Source organism: Sceloporus occidentalis, unplaced genomic scaffold, assembly GCF_023333645.1.
Source record: "Sceloporus occidentalis isolate IW3139 unplaced genomic scaffold, rSceOcc1.0.p SCAF_13, whole genome shotgun sequence".
NCBI classification, from domain to species: domain Eukaryota; kingdom Metazoa; phylum Chordata; class Lepidosauria; order Squamata; family Phrynosomatidae; genus Sceloporus; species Sceloporus occidentalis.
The window spans coordinates 16,306,857-16,331,455 of NW_028316993.1; the positions used below are offsets into that span (position 1 = coordinate 16,306,857).

The window sequence follows — 24,599 nt, forward strand, 5'->3', positions numbered from 1 at the left end:
TCTCTAGGCGCTGATGGGAGAAACCCAGGATGCGTGGATTCCTCCTCTCACTGAGAGAAAGGTTCATTATTTGAGTGGTTATTTCTTTGAGTAACTGCTCCCAAGGAGCATCTTTCCTACTCTTCTCTCCCCTGAAATACCTGCCGCCACCATTCAGATAAAGGAATAGTATGTATATAACAGACGGGAGGTAAGGCAATGATTATGAGGCTTGAAGCTCTAGAGAGAGCCAAGTGAAACTACATTTTAAAAGAACCGGTAGCAGCCCTATCTACATTTCTTTCCACTTTCCACCCCACATCCCACACACATATATGTTCAGGGCAGGGAACAACACTCCAGCTGGCACGTTCTTCTATCTCACACACAAAAATTGCCATGGAAAGGCTTTGGAGCCCACAAAAACAATGTCTTGGTAGCATCCAAGTGATGTGTTCCCTTCTTACATGGGGCTGAATGCCATAATCCCCTAGCTCCCATTTCCAAAATCTACTGGGCTTAGGTTTTATTTTTAGGACAGTGTCCTTTGGATTAGAAAGGAAAATTTCTCCAATTAACTAACCTTGGGGTAAATCCTTATCTGTGCCCCAAATAACATATTCTTCTTTAATAGAAGAACCTGGAAAACATAGTCAACCTGACTGCTGAGCATGCAGCAACTGTTAGAAGATAGTGCCCCTCAAGAGGCCAGTATGAGAATATGGGTTTAGCAAATGGGAAGGTGGCAAAATGCTCCAAGCATTATGGACCACAGAGGTCTGCAATCTTCCTTTACTTGGCAAGGACAGAGAGGTAACCTGAGAATTTGCCTCCATGGGAGGCAAAGCTATCTTTGCCCAGAAACAAGTGGGACCCAAAGGCACAGAAGTCTCTGCTAGTTCCACCACGGTCATCTCAGGAGGAAAAGGAAGCACTGTATGAAGTAGACCTTCAGAAGGGGAAGACAATCTGGTGCTCTCCAGAACTAAAATGTTTAAACCCAAGCCAGCACAAGGGTCACTCAACAGATGAAAAAGTGGGACAACCAGCATTCTGGATCACTCTTTAGAAATCCTGCCCACCACAAAACAGAGTTGGGAAAGGCCAGGCTTCTGAAAAGGTCACTGAACAACCTGCCTATAAAGCAAATTGATGGATGAGATGGGAAGGAGCTGACCATGGCCAGGCAGTTTATTCTCACGCACGGTCCTGGACTCTGTGTCTCAAGCTGTGACAAGGCATATCAGCACAGCACTCCAAACCACCCAAGCCCCTTTGTCACAGAAATATGGAAAATTAAACCTTTTTTGTCGAAAAAAGTGAGGGAGAAAGTCAAACGTTTTCCAAAGAGCAGCAACATCAGGTCTTTTTACTAGTTCGAGTCATGTAAGCCACCAAGCCCTGTGCTGGGGCTTCTTTCAGTTACAGCCATTTCTGTCTTTCTCTGCGTGTGGAAGAAATAAAAGTATTGGATACCAGAAAAGTTCATTCTTTGCACCTCCACAGCCATGTTACCTGGGCTGCCCATGTTTATCCAGCCAGTTTCTCGTGATCAGGTCTTAGATGCGAATGCTCATCAGCAGTCCTTTAGGCTGAAAGAGATGCCAAGAAGGCCAAACTATGGGCCTGCAGCTAGCAGCAGAGCAGGCAAAGCCAAGCTTTGGAGACAGACTACTGCATCAGACGCCATTCCATCACCCCTGCCCTAGTTTACATTTTTATTGAGTTTTTATCATCCTGTCTGCAACACGCGTTTGCGTAGGCAAGGCCTCCTACCCTCCTGGCTAGGCAGCAGCACTGGAGAAAGGGGATGGTAACCAGTTTTTACACTGCTCACTGACAACGTGGAAAATAAATCCCGGCACAGACTAGATTCTGCTAGGAGGCAAAACTCAACAGGCTGCATTACCATGCTGCTCGAAAGTGGAACGAGGCGAAGGGGAAGAAACAGCAGCAGCAGTTTAAGGAAAGCCACTCCTGCCCCTGCTGGCGCGTCCTACTCTGTGCATAGTGGGAAACAGTGCAGTCGTTCATCAGAGTTCAAACTGGGCAAACTAGATTTCCCTTCAAACAAACAAACAAAAACAAAATTAAGGGAAGGAGAGGCGATTCGGCTTTAGCTGGTCCGGCAGTGGACCTGCCCTTCAGAGCTGTCTTCATCATCCGAGCCTCCAGCCCCACCGCCAGTCAGTCCTGTGATCCGGTAGCCCATGTTCAGCAGCATCACTTCCAAAGGATCGGCATTCATTCTCCTCTGGTTGGCTTGGGAAGCTCCTTCCATGTCTTCCACCACCCGCCCATTCAGTGCTTCACTCTGCAAGAGGACAGAGGATGTCAGAGAAAGTAAGATGCTCATGCAGAAGAGTAGATGCAGTTGCTTTTATTGGTCTCATAAAGCATTTAGATTATATCTGGTGTAGAGAATGAATGGACACAGAGCTGGAGAGTACTTCATTCTGCTAGACACTTCATTCTGCTAGAAGAGGCCAGACTCAAAGTTTGCATGTGGACTTTGAACATGGAGGACTCATTTAGTCTAGAGGTCACTTCTGAAAGATATCCTTATGAACATGTCTGATCCTTCTAGGGAATCTACCTAAGGCTAGTGAGGCAATGAATTTCATAAGCTCCAGAAAGATCTTCAGCTTACAGGAAATTAAAGATAAAAAGCTCAACAGTATATAACAGAGCAAAGCATCCAGTACTGAATGCCCCTGTAATGCTACATTTCCACACTAGACTCTTATAGTGCTACTATTACACTATTACTGCTCTGGCTGCCTTTTGCATTTTGGGATTTGCAGTTGAGGGAGGGAGTCGTTAGGCCTCACTGAACAACAAGCCTCAGAATGCAACAGGAGACAGACAGGGCAATAATCGTGGAATAGAAGCACTTTAAGAGCGTAGCGTGGAAATGTGGATGGAAAATAACAGTTAAAGAAATTCGAAACAAAAGCAGAACTAGACATTAGTGATTGGTTTGCATTATTTATTCAACTTCTGGTGGGGGGGAGTCAGAGGGCATCCTAAAACTCTGGAGACAGCATTGAGATTTAAGAGATAATTTAACAGAATATTTTTGAATAACGGTTGAAGCTGTCTGGAGACATTCTTTTCAAAAGAGCTTCACTGTGTTGATGCAATCTGGCCTGACACTGCAATGAAGTGTCATGGCCAGCATTACTCTGAATAACCCTGGGGAAAAATAATTGCTGGTTTGATGAAGAAAGCCCAGAGACTCCTGTCCAGAGCTGTGAAAAGTTCCCTTTTTGGGCTGCAGATTCCCCCACTCAGGGAGCTGTGCTGCAAAAAGATAATTCTTCCTGGTTCTGCTCTGGCTCCTATAGCCCCAGTATGAGGCTCTGCTTGTATTCTCACCTCCGGCCGGGGATTCCACAGCCGTACAACGGGGTCGATGCCACTGGTGGCCAGGAAGCAGTAGCTCGGGTGAGGCTGGAGACAATTGACAATAGACTCATCGCCTTGCAGTACCCGCACCAAGTTGGTTGTTTCTTTCTCCCAAATGAAGAAGGAACCATCGTCAGAGCCGCTGACAATGTACTGTGCATTGCTAGGAGGAATGAGAGCAGTCAAACTGAGACGAGGTCACAGGTCAGCAATGAAGTAGCAAGCAGAAGAATCATCACACTGTAGGGCTGGGGATCCAGTACCTCTAGATTACAATTCCCATCATACCTTACCACCCAACATGCTGCAATCGAGGGTTTGTATATAAAGTCTAAAACGCAAGAACACTTTTGGGGAGAGGTTGGGATATATATATATTGATATATCGATATATACACAGATGATAACAACAATAGCAACAGAAATCCCACACTTGAGCCTGACAGAGGTCCCCATACCTGCCAAAAAAGTTAGCCTCTTTGATGTCCGTGGTGGTGTTGCAATGGCCACAGTATCTGAACTTGTAGTCATAGCTACGCTCTCTCAGCACCATCTCATCCTCGGAGATGGAATCTTTGCGCCCAGTTGCTCGGAGCCAGATGGGGCCGCTCCCTTTCTTGTCTTCCGCTAAACAAAGCAAAATGACAAGTCTCACAAGTGCTGCACAAGGACCTAAAACCTTTTTCTCAAAATGTGCTCCTTTGCAGAGACAACAATCGGCACACCTCTCACCTTCCCCATCCAAGTTGTATAAATGAGAAGCAGAAGTTAGGGCACTACAGTTTCACCAAACCCACGCCACTGAGCATACAGACGAGTTGGCATCTGCACTGAAGACCTCCAGGTCCAAAACATCCTCATCCTCCAAGCAGTGGATGATGGAGGTCTTAACTTCTCTTTAAAATAATTTTTATTACAATTCTATATTCACTAAAACTTGGATACATCAAATGGAAACACACATACTAAACTACATTCTCAAAAATACATACTAAACTACAAGCCTCCTTGAATCCCATTTTGGTGCAGAGGTGGGATATAAATCCAATCAATCAATCAATCAATCAATCAATAACATACATTAAAAACAATACAAACTTAACTACAATTATACTACAATATATGACTTCCAACTGTGTTTTTTGTGGTTGTAAATGAACTCCTGCATTTCTACCTCCCTCCCCCCTTGTCACATAAAATGCTGTCTATAAACTTAACTTGAACTAATAATCAAAACCAGTATCATCTTCGCACCTTTGTTCTTTTTCAAAAAGTCAGTTAAGGGTTTTCAATCTTTCAAAAAAGTTACCATTGATTTTTCTCTAATCAAAAGTGCCTTAACTTCTCTTCAAAGTAGCCACAGGGAGTTTTAAATGGGGTCAGGCTCATAGACTAGGGGAGCAGAGTACCATCATTTCCCACATATTCACTTAAATAGAACCCCTACACATTGGGGGGGGGAATGACACCCCCCCTCTCCCCAAGAGTTTTTCTGAAAGCTGCTGGAGGATAGTTTTGAACAATATACAACTCACAGAGGTCTGTGAATTTAAGAAAAAATGTAATTTGACATTCACTGATGTCATGGGAATGAGGGCAATACACTGTCAGGTTGCTCCTCACCATTATCGCTTTTAGAAAAGAGGGCTGCGTTGATGTCTCGATCCAGAGCATCGCAGGCACTGCTGTGGGCTTGCTCAGGGAATTTCCCTTTAAAGTCATCCAGACACTCCAGGGCTTCTGCCACATACTTCAGCTCAAAGAGACAACGGGCCAAGCGGAAGTGAGCCTTGAGATGGCAAGGGTTCAAGGAAATGGCCCTCAAGCAGTCTCTCAAAGCATCATAGTGATCCCCATCCCTGTAAAAGGAACAAAAGTCAGATATTTACAGTGCAAGCAAATTCCTCCTCCATTGCTGCCCAAAATGCATACTGCTGCCCAGGTCAACACAAAAAGCCATTTCACAGTCGGGACAACTGCTCATTCTAGCTTAGTATGGTTTCTAAACCAGTGATTTTCAATCTCTGGTCCTCCAAATGTTTTGAACTTCCATTCCCATAAGTCCTGACAATTGCCATATTGGCTGGGGTTTCAAAGTAGCTGGGAGTCCAAAACATCTGAAGAATCAAAGGGTGAGAAACAATGATTCACATTACATGCTTTTATCTTTATCTTCTTTAATTTCTGAGAGCCACCTTGGGGAGAAATGCTATAAAAATAATAATACAATAAATAATTGGGAGAGCTAAGCTAAATCTGGCACTGATGCATATACTCCTAGTGGTGAAAGATGTAGTTTCTTTTTGCTGCGAAGGCAGAATTATCGGAAGAAGGTAAAAATTAGGCCTTAGTCGCCAAAATAAATTTCACGTAGTCTGATGGCAGGGACAGCCCAGGAGTGGATCCATGGGCTTGCAGCTTTAGGAACTACCCAGCTATGTAGGTGTTATCAATGCCTCCTGGGATCTAGGAAAAGATAACAGCATCAATGGAACTTTGTTTCATCAGCCCTCCCATGAAGCATCATCCCTTGTTCACTCACCACTTGCGCTTCATGTAGGCAGCAGCTCTGTTTCCATACAGCATGGCATTGTTGGGGGCTTTCTGCACAGCTTTGCTGTAAAGTTGGATGGCTTGAGTCCACTGCTGACAAGCAAAAGCCTCATTGGCTTGCAACTTAATTTTCTCCAAGTAGGGAGGGAGATCCATTTGGGGGCTAAAGAAACAAGGAAAGCTGAAATATGGGGAAACAGGCCCAAGTCACAAAAACCCTCTTCACTTCTACTCCTCACACTGCATTTCATGATGTCTTTTTTAAAAACTGTGCTGTTCAGCTAGGTTTGTTAAATTAAGATCCACAACAAAAAGGGTATGACGTGATATTTTTAGGCAAGGCAGCCTTCATTGATCCGGTTGCCCTCCAGATGTGTTGCACTACAACACTTGTTATATTCGTGTTTTAACTGTACTATTTTGATGTTGTTTTTAAGTATCTTCTGTGAGCCTCCATGGGTCCAATTTGGGAGAAAGATGGCATATAAAATAAATAAATAAATAAATAATTCAACATATGGCCATATTAGATTATAGGAGTTCTGTCATAAAATATATAGAAGGTCCCAGGCTGGGGAAAGCTATAAAAGAGGATGGGGGCACTCTTAGAGTCCCAGAAGTTAGTCATGAAGTTGAGTGTCTTCCTTCTAGAGCAGTGGTTCCCAACCTTTCTAATGCCGCAACCCTTTAATACAGTTCCTCATGTTGTGGCGACCCCCAACAATACAATTATTTTCATTGCTACGTGCAAATATGTGTTTTCCGATGGTCTTAGGCGACTCCTGTGAAAGGGTCGTTCGACCCCCAAAGGGGCCCCGACCCACAGGTTGGGAACCACTGTTCTAGAGAGTCAGACAGGAAAAACTGATGGCCAATGATAACAATACCAATCTACTTGACAGTCTCTTCAACAATCCCTTATAATATAGGAAGAAAGGAAAGGAATGGCTATGTATGTCATCTTGACCTCACTTGAGGAAACTAGGGATAAAAAAACAAGTTGTCAAGGACCTGATTGTGGTCCTCAGTATCCCCTGAACCCTATCCCATTGCCAATGTATTTCTTTTTTGGTTTCTCCATTTCCCCATCCATCCCCACAGGCTCCCAAATGGACAGTCATCCATAAAGGATCAGATGCTCCATTTGAAGGCTAACTGAGGCAGGCAAAGATCCTTCTGTTGCCTTAAGTAGTCTCTTAGCAAACCCAATATTGAAAAAAATTGGGAAGATGTAATCCATGGGGGTCTAGGCTGGTGCTTGAAAACACAGACTATCTGGGGCTGCCAACCCACAAAATAGTCTCCTGTTACCAAACAAGTCAGGAAAGGCTCTGGCAAGTTAAAGCTACATAAAAATTACTTTGGAAATATAGGCTAGAGTGTCCCGAATGCTTGCACTTGCACGCTAAACCACAGAACTAAAACTGCTAGCAAGGCAGAATGTCTCCTCACCTCACATGCGCTCGCCCCTCAGACAGCCTAAACCCATTGCTGTGGAGATGGATGCCATTTGACACTCCATTAGTTGATGTTTTTCCATTCTGCACCTCTGAGGGGTCATAAAAGACAATCAAGTGCAAGTCAAAAACAAATTTACAGATACCATGCGTTCCCCTGACCTCTCAGTTTAATGGATTTACCGAACTAAAAAGCCAAGAGGAAAAGCATCAGATACTAACCCATACTGACATTCCAGGCATCTAATACTACCTCTAATTTAGAGGTCAGCAGCTCATATTCACCATTGGTGTAATTCTTGAAAAAATTCTGGCAGGACATGTCTATACACTTATCCTCATATAGCAAGTGTTCGGCTCAAATCTGTGTGGCAGTCCTGAGGCTACATGCCTTCCCAAGTAATCAAATTTGCTTTGGACAAGGTATAAGGAATGAGAGGACTGCATCAAAAAAGCAATCAAATGTGAATAATTTTGAGCCTGTCTATATACTTCACATGTAGCAGCAAATCCTAGCTATGGAGCAGGCATGATATGCATGTGCATGCACAAACACCAAAAGAGTTGAAGAGATCTGACAAGCAATTCAGCCTATCAGGCATCACACTTGTGCATTTGCACTAAGGATAAATATGCTGGGGAAAAACAAAAATGCTAGAAGACAGTAAGAAAAAAGGAAAACTGCATTACAGGTTGATAGTCTCAGTTAAGGAAACTATGACTCTGAGTCTCCAAGAACTGAGCAGGGCTCTTGGTAACAGGGTAACTTGGAGGCCTCTCATTCATTGGGTCACCATAAGTCAACTTAATGGCAATTAAAAACAACAACAGACTGTAGGCTGGGAAGAGACTGAGCTGCATACCAAAGCCCATTTTTTACAACTGTTTGTTCAGAGCTGTAATGATAACAAACTCCTCAGTCACTCTGGGGCTACGTGTCAGTGATGAGACACAACAAGCATGCCCCCAAATGCCTCTCTAGAGGCCTAGAAATCAATTCTAAGTGGTATGAGAGAGTGGTTGAAATTTGTATGAGAGAGGCATCAACACCCTTCATGAATATACCATTTGTCTTACTCTCATCTTTGGTCAAAGAAGTTTTGCAGATTTTGGAAACAGGAAAATCTACAAAGTATTAAACCAGAATACACATCACAACTCAGTTCAAGCAGAATGTACATCTCCAACATATGGCAACTGGAAGCACCTAATCTAGCTGTGAAGAGTTAGTGTGGTGTAATGGTTAGAGTGTTGAAATAGGGCTTGACATATACAAACTCCAGGTCACCACTGAACCACAAAAAGCAGTCAGCCTTCCATATCCACAAATTATTTATCCATGGATTCAAGCAACCACAGATTGAAAATATTCCAAAAAATATAAATTCTAAAAGCAAACCTTGATTATGCCATTTTATTTAAGGGACACCATTTTTCTATGCCACTGTATTTAATGGGACTTGAGCAACCACGGATTTTGGTATCCACAGGGGATCCTAGAACCATACTACAGTGGATACTAAGGGCACACTGTACTTCACTTATTTGAGTGAAGTCTCCTGTATTTACTTGCAGGAAACAGCCATACTTATTTGAAAGCTGCCAGCTATCAGGAAGACTAGAAAATTATCTGGCAATTCAGACTTAGCCAGGATGCACTACGCTGTTATGTTATGGGAACTTAACACAATGGAGGGACCTACCTCCTGAAGAGTGGCACTTCTTTGGCAGAAGAAAAGTGTATGGCCGCTGTTTGTAAGTCAGGTCAAATAAGTAAACCTAGAAATCAAATGAAGACAAACAATGAAACTGCAGCTTATACAAGCAGAAACAAGGAAAAGGAGGATGCAACCAAATGCAAAGAAAGGAGAGTGGGGACCTTCAGGTGCATAGTAGTATGCTTAAATATGAGTCCATAGTTTCAAATTGCTTTCTTGTGGGGTATTATTATGCACATTCCAACTCTGTTACAAATAATTTCACATAGAGAATTAAAGTTCATAAATTATTTGATCCACCAAGTCTCTGGTAATGTAAAGTTCTTAATAATTTATTAAGTCACAGTACTTAATAAAAATGCTTTCTGAATGGAAAGCTGACATTATTTGAAACAAATTTTGATCTATTATAAGGGGGAGGGAGTTCACACTACCCTATATTTAGCTATATTTTGCACCTTATAGATGGAGTTAAAAACCACTTTAGTGATGCTGACATAGATCATTAATGCCTGTAATATTTCAGTGATATTCCAGACCCAATTTATGATTCCCAAGCAATGAAGGACTAAAACAGGGAAATGGAGAAAAACCCACACAAAAAAAGAAACCATCACTTTATAATGACCAATTCAACAAGTATCTTTCTTACCTGCTCCCCTCCCATGTTGACCAAGAGCTCTGTACCATCAGGACTGAAAGTGACATACGTAGCTACCAAAACCCTTAGCCGGTTATTGTAGTCAGGTAATTTCACTGGAAGATGCCCTGCAAAAAGAGAAGGAAGCTAAGTATAACTCGTTTGTACAGCTGGGAAGCTACTGGAGCCTACTACTGTTTGTACAGAATACAACACTCTTTTTTCAAAAAAAGAAATAGTGCCTCATATTTTTCCAGTCTCTATGGCTTCCATTAGCAGTGAACAAAAAAGCTCATTCATTTAAACTGTAGTTCATAAGGCCTATGCTTAGGTTACCAGTCTCAGTTATTTAAATGGACAAGCCCCTCTCAACTTAGTGTGCCTTCTGAATGTATTAAGCAAACAGGGCTCCAATCGGGATACCACAGCCAGTCATACCTGCTACATAGTACTGAGCTGCGCCATCAGGGAGAGGTTTCTGACGATCACAGAACGTATGGACTCCAGCTGTGGGATTCTGTTTCATTGTTTTCCTAGCCAAAAGAAAGGAAATCTTTGTGTGTAGTAGGCTTTGGTCCTCCAAATAACTTGTTTATACCCTCAGATTACAGTAACTGAAAAATGTTGCTAGTAAGAGGTAGATATGCTGTCCCAGCTGGAGGAAAATGCAGAATTCTCAGCCATCTTGCCATATAAATTCAAAATTATCACCAAAATAAATTCAGAAAGAAAAAAACAAAACAAAAACATCTCCTCAGAAAAATAAAACTTTTTTGGAAGTTGGGAGGGCAAATTTAGGCAAAGTGCCAGTTCCACTTCTTCCCCAGAGCTAGACACCATATTGATCGACTTCCACTTATGGCAATACTATGAATAAGAGGCCTCCAAAAACTTCAGTCATCAACTGCTCTGCTCAAGTCTTGCAAACTCAAGACAGATAATTGTATCAATCCACCTAACTGCTTCTCCACCACTACTACTCTTAGAATGATACTAGGCAGAGGATGTCAAGGATTGAAAGTGGTGGTTGGACTATCAAAATAACTGCTTTTGTTTCTAACTGCAGCAAAAGCACAACAAACAAACCCCCTTAGGAAAAATGAACAAAATTGTGTGATAATAACTCCTAATGGGGGACCCTATCTCTGAGAAAACTTTGGGGAATTTTTCCTCTCCCTGACGAAATCTGGTAAGATGTTCCTTCCATATTTCTTGTCCACAAATACTGTATGGTGGAAATTTTTTGAGAGGCCTTTTGTGCACAGTAAAGGTATCCCTCCTTCTGCATGGCAGCTTAGACCCACAAAGTAACCAACGTCAGACTTTATTACCTGTGGTTGTGAATCATGCGTATATCATAGATCCGTACAAAAGGCCCACTGGCTCCAACTGCAAGGTAATTATTGTCCTGGGGGTTGACAGTAAGACACTTTGCCTCCACAAGCTGTCCACAGTATTCTGTCAGATCTATCAGGACTTCTGAGTGTTTGCTGTTCTCTCGCAGGTCATACTGTCTAGAAGGAGAAAGGGAAGTGTCTGAAGGCATCCACAGAATAGAAAAGAATAACAATGAGCTTCATACTCTAAACAAGGGGTGAGCAACTGCAGAGGGTGCGGTAACCATTCCTCTCTTGCTCTGGCCTTGTGGGCCACATCATGATGTTTGAGCACACCACAACTGACATTAGTGTCACTTCTGGCAACCCTTCTGGCCAATTAAGTTTAGTTTTTTTTAAAGGGATAAGGTTCTGGGAATTCGGAGAAGCAAACTGTTCAGTTTGTAGGAGATTTGGGGGGGGGGCTTTGGGCTGGTTTTCAGCCCCAAACTTGTCAGAAAATGGTTTCATTTTTTAACAGTTTTGGGAGCAAGATTCTGAAGTCTTCAGAGGCCACATTTGGGGTCCCAAGGGCTACATGTGGCCTTCTGGCCACATTTTGTCCACTTCTGCTCTAGGCTGTCCCAGAAAATACTGAAGCTGAGACACCATACTTCATTGGCCTATTTCTTTCAAATCTAGGAGTTTGTATGCATTCACTTTGATAAGAAGTTGGAATACAGCCAACGCTTTATGACAAAGAACATGCTTTGCATGCATAAGACAAGTGTTTCAGTTTCTGGCATTTACAGTTAAAGGATCTTGGGTCGTCTGCAATGCCCGAGTAAGATTTCTGCCTAAGACCATGGAGAATCGGTGCCAGTCATAGCATCCTAGGATTGATGGACCATAGATTTGACACAGTACATGGTAATATCAGACATATAATACAACATGGGATTGGTTTAATAGTTCCAGCTCTCACCCAAGAACTTCAGTTATGCCCAGTTAAGTGTCCAGTGTGATATAAAAAAACAAACAAGCTTCATTTATATACCACTTCATACTGCCTAAGCAGTGTTTAAGTGGTTTACAACTGTAAGCTAATTTGCCAACAGTCTGGGTACTCATTTTAGCGACCTCGGAAGGATGCAAGCCTAAGTCAAGCTTGAGCCCTTTTATTGGTCTTGAACTTGCAACCTTATGGTTTTGAGTGAGTGGCTCCAGTACAGGCATTTAACCACTGCGCCACCAGGGCTCTGTAGTGGTTTGAGTGTTGGTCTATGACTCTAGAAAGAGGGTTCGATCCCTGCTCTGTCTTGAAACCCACTGGGTGACCTTGGGCAAGTCTCTCAGCCTCAGAGGAAGGCAATGGAAAATCTCTTCTGAACAAATCTTGCCAAGAAAACCCCATGACAGGTTTGCCTTAGGGTTGCCATAAGTTGAAAATGACTTGAAGGCACACAACATACACACAAGAACTCTGACCATCCTCACAAAATCAATGATCACGAAGGGTTCTTTGCAGGGAAAAGTATATTAGTTATTAAATCAAAAGAAGGCCAGTATCCTCATACCTGACAAGGCCATCCTCTGCTGCGCTCCAGAAGGTGTTGGGCCACATGGGGGCTGTGGCAATACGCTTGACTCTGTTCTTGTGATCCCCAAACATATGGATGGTTTCTTTCACAGTCAAGTCATGGACATGCACCTTGGAATCAGCAGCCCCAGTGATGAGTACCCGATCCTCAGCATGTGGCAAGAACTACGGAAAATAAGCAAGAAATTTGGTGTAGTCCCAACAGTGAGAACATATTCCCTAAAGATAAACAATCAAGTCTCCTCTTACAGGTTTCTAACCATGAGAAAGGTATCAATAAGCATCCCATTTGATTGGCTTTGTAGCCAAGTCCCCAGTTATCACCAGCAATGTCCTGAACATTTAAAAATTTCTATAATAAAATACTTTTAGGTACAGCAATAAGGAGAAGACCCAAGAGTCAAGGCAGATTTTTGCAGTGCATTCAGAGCATCTTTGTGGGGGTGCCCTGTTGATCTGACTGAACTCCATTTTTGTCTTTGCTCTCACCTACACTTTATGATTTCATAGAAGGCTGCATGCAAAGTCCACCAATGCACATAGCCCTCAGCTGCACAATATTGCATGGATCATGTCTAAGCCCATGACCTCTCTATATATGTGAATGTCAATTGTATGTCAATTGTATGTTACACCTACAGAATGGCTTATGTTCAAAATTAAAGAGCAAAAGCAGATGTGAAATAATAACAATGGTAAATACTGCCTACAGATAATCCACCAGTGAGACTGTTGTACTTGAAGAGCACATGGCATCACATTATACACTGAGCATAAGTGGCCTTTTAAGTATCACCCAAAGGTGGAAAGAATATTCTAAATACATTTGACAACCTCAGCTCACTCACACACAGAAATGCAGACATTTGATATCTAGGAACGTTTCACAACTTAGAGCTTGTGCGTGCTTATATCTGTTGCATCTGTGGCTGAACCAAGACACATCCAGTAACATTTTATTCTTCTTTTCAGCTGGCAGGGAGTTTTTACTTCTATGCTAATGTTAGCAGGAGACACCACAACAAGCTCAGTTTGTCAATCTGTGCAGCCATTCTATCTTTCCACTTTAGTCCTGGCTGTGCTTAATAAACAAGTCACATGAGCTGGCCGCCACAAAGGCAATGGTTAGGGAGCATGAAACAAGCTATGTGAGAAAATCCATGCAGACCATTGTGTGCCTGCCAAAAAGTATGTGCTCATGACAGCCAATTCACACCACTATCACATATTTGACTGGGAAATGAAGGAAGCATACCACAGATCATCTGAAAACAAACCCAGTTTTCAGTTCTGTGAAACTCTTGACCAGTGAGACCCTTATCAGGGACAATGTGAACCAGCTGTGTCAGGTTGTGGATAATGGGTGCTATTTAGAACAGCAAGGTGGAAGAGACAGAAGGATCTGCCTTATTGGGTACAATCCACAGGGATGTTTTTTCTGCATAACTCTCATTGAAATGGGCAAGAGCTATGCAAGAATACTGTCAGTTAGTGGGCAGGCATACTATTTAGATTATTTAGTTCACAACACATTGAGACCAGGGTAGGCAATCTCAAGACACCAAGAAATTTTTGACTGTGGTCCCCATAAGCTCCAGCCAGCATAAGCAACTGTCAGAGATTGTAGGCGTTGTCATTCAAAACACCTGCAGGGCACCAAGTTGCCTGTCAGTACACATGGTTGCACTGGAGATTTTCACAACAACATTTGCTTTGCTACTCAGTTCTAGAGATAAAAGCCCCAAGTTGCCCCTGATATATTCACTTGACGTTTCTCCGCTTAGTCAAAATCCTACTCACCTTGACAGAGAATATGTTTGCTGTGTGGCCTGTGTGCATGGAAAGGAGCTTCTTATGATGTAGGGGATCCCACACAATTGTGTGCTGATCATCAGAGCCAGAAGCCAGCAAGCTGCCAAGTCAAAAGAAATAGAAGATTACAAGTTTAGTTGCATTAGCAGTTTACAAAAGGGTGCTGCAAATTAATCAACATCAATTTTCAGCTAGTCCTTAAGTGCAAGTGCCATCCTGACACTCTGGAATAGCAGAGGTATAGAGTACAATGAGGAAGTGAAGAGAAGCAGCTGACTCCACCAGAAGACTTCAGAATCTCCCCCCCCCCAAAAAAAAAAAAAGCTGTTGAAAAATGAAACCACTTTCTGACAAATTTGCAGGATAGGTTAAAAGACATCAGACAAGCTAACAGCAAATCATCAGCAGACAAATGACAGCCCTTTCTAGAAATGGTCTCCTTACTCCAGTGAGCTTTCTACAAAGCATTGGTGGAGCTATCTATTATTTTCTCAGGATACTTTTCTGCTAAACAAAGACTTGAATCATGGATAAGAAAGCAGAGAAAGCAGAGCAAGCCTACAAAAGCTAAAGTTTCAACTTTTTTCACACAATTAGTCTCAAAGGTGCTACAAGATCCCTTTGCATATGAATAAGAAACTTATTCTAATCTTATACCCAGGGCTGTATAATATATGCACATAACTCATTTTTTTTCTTGCCTGAACTGAAGGATAAGATGGTACACTCTTTCACTCTCTGCACAGAAGCCAAGTTCATTGGTTATTGAACTTCACTTCAACAATGAACAGGATCCTCCACCACAGTGCAACTCAGAGTGGAGGTCTGTGGATAGGTGCCGGTCACAAAGTCATCTGCTGTTGATCATTGAAACAAGCAGATCATCTAAGGTGGGGCAAGGTGTCACACGTCACATACACACATAATTTTTGTGGGTTTTTCAGGCTATGTGGCCATGTTCTAGAAGAGTTTCTTCCTGATGTTTCGCCAGCATCTGTGGCTGGCATCTTCTTTCTTTGAAGATGCCAGCCACAGATGATGGCGAAATGTCAGGAAGAAACTCTCCTAGAACATGGCCACATGGCCTGAAAAACCCACAAAAAACTATGGATGCCAACCATGAAAGCCTTCGACTTCACATACACACAGCTTATCCTCCAAAATCCTGCAACTATTCCCTGCAATAGCCATGAATGTAGCCAGCTCACACTGCCACTTGGTAGATCCAGCCCTTTTTATAGGTGGCATTTCAACATAGCCCACAGGAACCATCAACAACCTTCAACAACTTCCCAAGTTGTACATAACTTTAAGGACAATTTATTCAGTACATTCCTCCCCCACTGCCATACACTCTTCCTGGGTTAACACTGCACTCTGTGGGATAAAATATGAGAACTCTCTTGCTGGATCAAATCAAGATCTAGGCCAGCATTCACTTTTTGCTAATAAACAGCCAAAGACTTCTGGCAGCCCAGAAGCTAAAGATAATGGCTTCCTCTAAACTAGTGCCTGGTAATCAGAGATAAACTACTCTGCAGACAGCAGTATCACTTTGCTGCTATAGTGAATAGGTGTTGCTAGCTTCTAGCCACAATATGAATACACCTGTTCTTTGATTTTTAAAACTGTCTATTAAATATTAGGACTGTAAGTGGAAAAACTACAGCAAGGCACCATTTGGCTGAGCTCCATGACAGGAAACTGGAAAGCAGTCTTTGGAAAAACAGTTATGCACCCTGATTTATAAGAGTCCCTCAATTCCAACCTTGGATACATGCTGCACTATGCACTTCATCATCCTTTACATTTTGAAGACATACTTACTTTCCCTTTTCATTCCACTCAAGACAGTTCACGCAACCAGTGTGGCCCTAAACAAAGAAGAAAGAAAGTGTGATAGATTTAACAGACTGACCCAAGAGGATAGAATTCCTTCCCTTAGTTTAGCCATGTCTAGTTTCTTATGTAATTGTCAGATCTACTCCCATGTTTTGGATTTTCAGCCAAGAGTATCCCAAGTTGCTTCCATTTATTCATTGGCCCCATACAGACAGGCCAAAATAAAGCTGCTTCGGGTCTCTTTGGAGGTATGCTGTTTCAATGATGCATGCCTCCTAAGACTCTGGAAGCTGCGCCAAAGCTACACTCTAGTCCTTAGGACTGGATCGTGGCTTTGGCATGGCTTCCGGACTCTTAGTATGCATGCATCATTGAAACAACATACCTCCAAAGTGACCCGAAGCAGCCTTATTTTGACCTGTCTGTATGGGGCCATTGGGTCTAGCTACTAATCTGTACTTCACGAATGAATCTTCATATTCAGTATCTTGAAAGAAATGGTAAGAAGCCTATGCTTATGATTAAACTGTATATAGTATGTAATTAAAAGTAAATAGGCACAGAGAAAAGTGACAAATACTCAAACTTAGAGCCAACTAGATATTACTTTTATTGCATTTGGTACAAACTATGTTTTATTTTTGTATTTGATTTGAAACCTACTGCTATAAAGTCAAGAAATAAAAAGGAGACTGAAAAAAGGAAGGAGGAATACATGGGCAATGAACAAGGTTAGGCACATACACTGTTAATAACCTGACTATATTTTAAAAAAATACATTTCATTGTAGTTGATGTTTAAATTGCCACAAGTAAGCATTAGGGGCATTACATGACTTTTAATTCCAAGTGGTTGTAGTTGCATGTCTATGCCAAAAACACACCTTTCTTCTACATAACTGAGAGGATTCAGGTATGAGTGGAAAGAACTTCATATTACCAACCTCAACTAGTATTTTAATTTAAATAAACCAAAAATGGTGGAACTTTAAGGGCATCACAAAACCATGTGGCTCTTAACTAGCATATTTTATTCCTTGGGGAGTCTTTCCAAAAAGTATGTCAGAAGAGGAATATTCTTGCTTGGAACGAGAAAACAGGATTTCCATTAGCAGTCATGTATTATCACATAGGATAGGTATGCATTTCAATTTTTCCAGTACTTACCTGCAGCTCTGCCTCCAATCCCAGGCGCTGGATGAATGGGTCTGTCACATGATAATGTCGTTCAAAGCTGAGGGCACCCTTTTCCTATGAAGAATCAAATGGATACAATACTTTTTACATTATGCTGGGGGGGGGGGGGGGAATCTTCACAATCCATAAAAGAATAACAAATCTAACACTTTAACATTTTGGCAGAAAACTCAGTGCACATCATATTCTCTAATTCTGATATTTCAAGTTCGTGAAGACAATGGCCAGGTTCTCATACAATGGCAAGGCAGTAGTTTGTGGTTTGTTGAGTTTTGGTTTTAATTGTGCTTGAATTCATCTAGAAAAAGTAGACTCAAATCACAGTTTGAAGTTACAGCTGGTAGTAGGTTTACAAACTCTGGCTTATTATGTCTGAACTGAGAGGAGTGGCTTCTCACTAGTTTGTTTCCCCAGCTACAAAACCTGAAACAGAAATGATAAAAGGGAGCAGAAGAGAAACAGACCAGAAAGAGGGAGAGCAAACCAAATTGTTTTCAGGACAATTCATGGCTAAGCCTTTCTCAATTGGATGCTCTCCAGATGTGCTGGACTACAATACCCATCAAATGGTGGGCTAGACTTCAATTTGCCCTCACTTGCCATGTTGGAACAGACTGATGGGAGGTGTCATCAAGCAATGTGGAAAGCACTGAGTTGGGAAAACTATCATAAACTATAGACCTTCCTTATCTTCAAACTGGGCAGAAACAGTGGGTGGACAAACCAGCATCTTTCATTTGCTTCATGCTCTCTTTCTAAGAGCCCTCTGTCCAAGTCCAGAAACCTGGCACCAATGACAGTCAAAATACAATCTGAATCAATGGGCAAGCAACAACAGAAGGCAATTTTGAAGCAAGACACTGAGATACTCCAACACCATCTTTTCAAGTGTCATTACCTTCCTTCACCACATTCCCTGAAAGACAAACAAAAGATTCTTTAAACCAAGATGCACCTTGAGCTGTCTGTGGATGAGGTCCCTAGTAATATTCGCTTTTGCCATCTTCTCACAATAGGGCTGACGAAAGCAAGTTAGCAGAGGCGTTGCTGTGAGTCCGAGCATTCCAGTAGAGTTCATGTCCATAGAGAAGGCATTGAAGTTACCTGTAGACAAACAAAGTTGGGGGACAAAATGGTAGTTATTTATACAGGATATTAAACAATCTTTATAGTCAGAGGAAAGGAATCTCTGCCCTAGCCATCTGAGATGTTTAGATATTTCCTGCAATCATCTGACTTGATAAAGTAACATCTCTTACACAAACCAATGCACTTCGCATCCCAGAACAAAGGGAGATAACTGTGGATCTTCCAGATGTTATGCAAAGGGATCTTGTACCACCTTTGAGATTGACTATGTGAAAGAAGTTATAGCATACGCTCCATCAGATGCAGGGAGTGAACGTTTATTAGACTGTATGATTAGTCACAGAAATGCAAATCTTGTGGGTGTGGTGATAAGGTGAGAAGTTTAACTATGGCCATTGAGGGGCAAATTTATTTGTCAAAGGCAGGAGGAAAGATGTTGCCCAAGACCAAAGTGAATGGATGACCCTATGAATGGTAGAGTGAGTTTTGAAATGTGGTGTGTGCAGATTGGGAACCAGAAGGAACTGGGCAAGGAGCTGACAGTCTTTTTCTCTGGTCACTTGAGGTCTCCTCATCTCAAGAATCACCAACAAATGAAAATTTTCCTGTTATATATGCTTCTTCTGCAGCCATGAGAGCTGGAAATTCCTTTTAAAAGGCTCTAGGATCATCTACTTCTAAATACTGCAAACTACAACCTATTATTTTCCATGCAATCCCGGTAGTTTAACCTCAGCAAATTTAGCTCTGTCTCACATTCCCTCCTTAACAACAATAAGGGATGTTAAAACTGTGAAGCAGGGTCTCCTCAGTAGAGGCATTTGGGCCCTATACAGACAGGTCAAAATAAAGCTGCTTTGGGTCACTTTAGAGGTATGCTGTTTAAACGATACATGTGTCCTAAGAGTCCAGAAGCCATGCCAAAGCCACGATCTAGTCCTAAGGGCTGGAGTACAGCTTTGGTGCAGCTTCCGGACTCTTAGGATGCATGCATCATTTAAACAGCATACCTCCAAAGTGACCCGAAGCAGCTTTATTTTGGACTGTCTGTATGGAGCCATACTCAACAGAACCATGCTAACGGAGGTCTGCTTATTTGTCTAGATAAAATGCAAAACTATGGTTTAGAGACAAGCCACAACGAGCCTCAGATTCACGCACTCATTCCTCCTTTCTGGCATGACCTTAAAATCATAAGCTTTTACTGACGTTTTGACTTAGATTTGTGTTCAGATCCTAAACCGTGCTTAATCTTGGCTTGTTTCAATAAACCACAATTAAGACTAACAGTGGGTTTGGAAGTAACAATAAAACAGTTACCTTCTAAGCTCCCTTGCAGTGGCAGCAAAGAACACTCATAATCTAAGGCTTGTTCAGCAAACACTAAGACATTACGCTCAGTTCAACTGCCCTTAGTCTGATTTGTGGGAGAAATGTAGGATACAAATCTAACAGTATAATGTAAATTAGGGTGTCCGCATAAACAGCTTCAGCATGGACTGCAGTCTGTGCTTACAGACAGAAATGCATGGCAGGCCTGATGCTATGAGGGAGAATTTCACAGCCATATAAATACCCAACTTTGTCTCTGCTCTTTAATCTCTCAAGCAAGAGAGATTTTAACCAAGCAAACATGTTACCTCTTTTAAAAGCCCAATAAACCGTAGGGGCTCTTACTTTTCTAAGAGGGAAGAACACAGAGGGAAGACACTGCTAAAACCCTGCCCTTACTACCATCTAACTGTAAACAAGGCATGGCCCTTTCACAGCCTTCTAAGAACACAAGCCAAGGAAGCTGGCTCAAACAGACAATGAAGGGGACAGGTTCCCTCTGGCTCCCCTGTAATTTGAGCACTGACTCAACTGAAGAAAGGGGCAGAAAAAGTAATAGGATGTGGGCTTGGAGAGACAAGGAACAACTCTTTCTCGAAACAAAAATGAATTGCAGGACAAGAGAATCAGGTCCCATTCCTGGTAACATTTTGTGGTTTCACCAAACCAGATTGTCTTTTTAAAAAATTAAACCCCATCTCAATTATGGCCACTATAGACAACACAGAAAGAACCACAACCCAGAAACATCACCCAAGGAGACTTTCTGCTGTGCCTTCTGCAACCGGACTTGTTTATCTCGGATTGGCCTTTTTAGTCATCAATGCGCTTGTAGAAAGCATGGGATCATGAGTCCTTCCTGAATCTTCGTTCGCGAAGTAAAGCCAGAGAGAGGGTTAACTCACACACTAGTCTTAAGAGGCTTCTTAATCCAGATCTGTTTTGCACTATGAACACATATATAGGCCTGTTACAGACTGCCAAAATAAAGCTGCTTCGGCTCTCTTTGGAGGTATGCTGTTTAAATGATGCGTGCATCCTAAGAATCCGGATGCTGCACCAAAGCTGCACTCCAGTGCTTAGGAATGGAGTGTGGCTTTGGCACGACCTCCGGACTCTTAGGACCCAGGCATCATTTAAATAGCATACCTCCAAAGAGACCCAAAGCAGCTTTATTTTGGCAGTCTGTAACAGGCTATAGAAAGCCTGTGTGTATCATCCAGGGCAATGACAATACAATGAGCTGCCCTGTCCTCTTAAGATGGTCCAGTCCTAGAGTAAATTGCTATTGCTGTTATTATGTGCCAGCAACATGCTCAAAGCCACCAAGTGGGTTTCCGCATCAAGCAGGGATTTGAACTGTAGTCTGAGACTGAGTTGTAGTCCAACATTTGAACACTACAACACACTGATGGCGCAGACCAAAAACCGATATGTTTTAGCATCCTCCTCCCGATGAGATGCCCAAAGAAACAGGATGTAAGGACAGCATACACTCCCACCCATGCTCTTCAAGAACTGGTACTGAGGGGCATACTACCTGCAACACAAAAGGTCTTTTCCCACACAACTATCTCATCATGGGCATCCTGGATATCTGTGCTCACTGGATACTAATACCACTTTTTCATTTTCTCACTCACTGGTGAAAACAACAGTAAGAAACCTGTTTGGTTCACATTTTTGTATAAACTTACCAAACTCACCTGAGCCAAAAACACAGTTGTATTAAGAAATCTGTGCCCTTCCAAATTCTGTGATGCAGTTCACAAAGACATACAGAAATGTTATATACAGGAGGAAGTGTACCAAAAATAGGTACGAATTTTGTTGGAGCAATGGCAAACTGTCCGTACCTGGACCTGATGTATTTCTCCATCCTCGGTGACTTATAACATTCCCATAAAGTCAAACAACCAGCATGAAGCTGAATATATCCTTCCCCAGCTTCCCACAACACTGGCTTCCAGCAAGAAAATTCAAGCTGGATTGGTTTTGCAAACTGACTGTGATCATTTTGTTCTTCAAGGTACAGAAACATGTATTAATGTTAATCAAAAAATACATCCATACTAGGGACTGATGTCGATCCAGGCTGTTCTTTTTCAAAACCACTCTTCCCCAGTCAAAATCACAAATATCAAACACACACAAAATTGCCATTGCTTTTGCCAGGGCCCAGTACAATGTTGTAAGGATTTGTTAGTGGGGAGGGAACTGCTGTATAATCCATAAAGCTGAAATAAGTGGTTTATGTTAACTGATCAAAGGTGGCCATCTATAATAAACACCTCTCTGTAAAAAGGGCAAAAAACTGCCCGGTGGGACCTCAGATGTATTGTGTCAGAAGCTTCCATGGAACAGATTAAAAGCTTTGCTGACAAAGTGAGCTCTAGTCTAGTCTATGGAAAGGGATGGAGCTCAGTGGCAAAGCATTGTGCCAAGCACAGAAAGACCCAGATTCATCTCCAAGAACTTCAGCACAAAGTCTGGAGAAAGCCTTTGGTCTTATACCTCAAAGAGCCTCTGCCGGTCAGTGTAACACTGACCCAGAGTAAGGCGGCCTCCTATAAAGAAGGGATTTAAGAAGGATTCGGGGATTTAAGAAGGAGGTGCTGTTGCTTGGTGTTGGAATGCATGTTTTTGAGGGTGAAAGTCACAGGCTCAGACCCCCACATCTCCAGGAAAGGGTGAGTAAAACAGAACAACAACAAAAACCCTTGCCTAAAGTCCCAAAGACAGACTGCTGTCAGGATATCATTGTGCAAAGGGACCTTTGAGCGCCTTTGAGACTCCGGTGAATGTGCAAAAGGAGTTGTAGTATACATTCTCCTAGGCTTGGTCTCCTTTCTCCGATCCATGGAAAACCTCTCATCGGGCATCTGAGGAAGCGGACCAAGTCAGAGAGCTCACAATAAACATAACGATATCTTTTGAATCTAAAAACGATGCAAGAAAACATCCACTCACTTGTGTGTAAACATTTCTAATAGCAAACATAAACTGACAGTGTAAGAAACCTGGTCTTTGTATCCTCTTAGTACTTTACAAGTACGGAGCTCCATGCGCTTGACAAAGCGGACCCAAGTCTACAAAAGCTAATGCGACAACATCTTTTGCGAGGTTAGTTTCAAGCCTCTGCAAGATCAGGGGCCTCTGCCTAGGTTTGGGGGGGATTTGTCATTCTGTGAGACATTTAGCCTCCAATGTCAAAGGAGAAAGGTACCACAACAAACTACAGATCCCAGAATTCCACAGCAAGGAGCCATGGCAGTTAAAGCGGAGTAAAACTGGATTATCTCTGCAGCGCAGACCGTATGGCAGAAACCATTCGGTTTGACACCGCTTTAACTGCCATGGCTCCATGCTATGGAACTCTGGGAACTGTAGTTTTCTGAGACATTTAGCCTTCTCTGTCGGAGAGCTCACAATAAACGACAGTCTCCAGGATTCCCCAGCAGTGGCCCAGGGCAGTTAAAGCAGCGTCAAACTGGGTTACTTCTGCAGTGTGGACACACAGCTGAAGGTGTCACAAAAGTGACAACTCCCAGAGTTCCACAGCACTGAGCCAGGGCAGGAAAAGCGGCGTCAAACTGTATGATCTCTGCCATGCAGACACAGCATCAGTCTCTCACGAAACTGACAATCCCCAGGAAAGAATGCAGAAGCAATCCGGTTTGACCCCGCTTTGAGTGCCATGGCTGAGTCCTATGGAATCCTGGGATTGGTAGTGTCTCATGAAGCTACGATTCCCAGGATTCCACAGTATGGAGCCAGGGCAGTTAAAGTGGCATCGAACTGGGTTATGTCTGCAGAATAATAATAATGATAATGCAGCCACAATCCGGTTTGACCCCGCTTTGAGTGCCATGGCTGAGTCCCATGGGATCCTGGGAGTTGTAGTTCCTTGTGGCCCCAGAGCTCTCTGACAGAGGAGGCCAAGAATGTCTCATGAAACTACAACTCCCAGGATTCCCAGCACTGAGCCAGGGCAGTCAAAGTGGTCTCAAGCCTGTTATTTCTGCCGTGTGTCTGGGACCAGAGGAGGCCGAATGTCTCGGGGAACTACAATCTTTTGGCTGTCTGTTCAGCCTTGCAGGCATAGCCCGCTTTGGCTGCCATGGCGGAGCCCCGTGGAACCCTGGGAGTTGTAGTTTCCGGGGGAGGCTGCGGCGGAGCGAGGGCTGGGGCTCACCTGTCCGGCCTCCTCAGGCGAAGGAGCCCCTCCGGCGCTTCCATGCAGAGCCCCGGGGTCCGCGCAGGGGGCCCTCCGGGAGACGAGCGGCCTCCGCCCCAACCGCCCTCCAGGCTCCGGCTGTTGACACCTTCCCCAGCTGGGCCGACACACCGCCGTCCCTTCAGCCGCTCCGCCGCCTCGCACTGCGCATGCGCCACGCTAACTGCGCCACCAACCTCGACGCACGGCGCCCGCCCCTTCCCTCCGCGCTCGAGCTCCCATTGGCCCAGCCGCCGAGTGACCTCCATCTCCTCCAATAGAAACCGACGTCTGCCCAGCGCCGGAGCCAATCCGCGTCCCGAGAAAGAGAGGGCGGGGACACCAGCGCCGAAGGGGACGCTGGGAGTTGGAGTTTTCCACACACAAAATAAAGGGGGAATGGGGTTCTTCCTGAATCCTGAGGCCACTGAGGTCCAAAA

The 24,599-nt window shown here is 43.2% G+C and overlaps 1 protein-coding gene across 1 annotated transcript; it reads right to left on the reverse strand.

Moving 5' to 3' along the window:
• Positions 1-1,316: 1,316 nt before the first annotated feature.
• Positions 1,317-24,314, reverse strand: WDTC1 (WD and tetratricopeptide repeats 1). Its single transcript, XM_089478521.1, has 16 exons — positions 24,139-24,314; positions 18,478-18,626; positions 17,493-17,576; positions 16,311-16,357; positions 14,472-14,583; positions 12,649-12,836; positions 11,087-11,269; positions 10,194-10,288; positions 9,768-9,883; positions 9,101-9,176; positions 7,393-7,489; positions 5,930-6,103; positions 5,011-5,246; positions 3,846-4,014; positions 3,358-3,550; positions 1,317-2,293 (listed from the first exon to the last, which is right to left on the reverse strand). Exons 2-16 carry the CDS (start codon positions 18,604-18,606, stop codon positions 2,096-2,098), a joined length of 2,097 nt encoding a protein of 698 aa, XP_089334647.1. The 5' UTR covers positions 18,607-18,626; positions 24,139-24,314; the 3' UTR covers positions 1,317-2,095.
• Between the last annotated feature and the right edge of the window lie 285 nt (positions 24,315-24,599).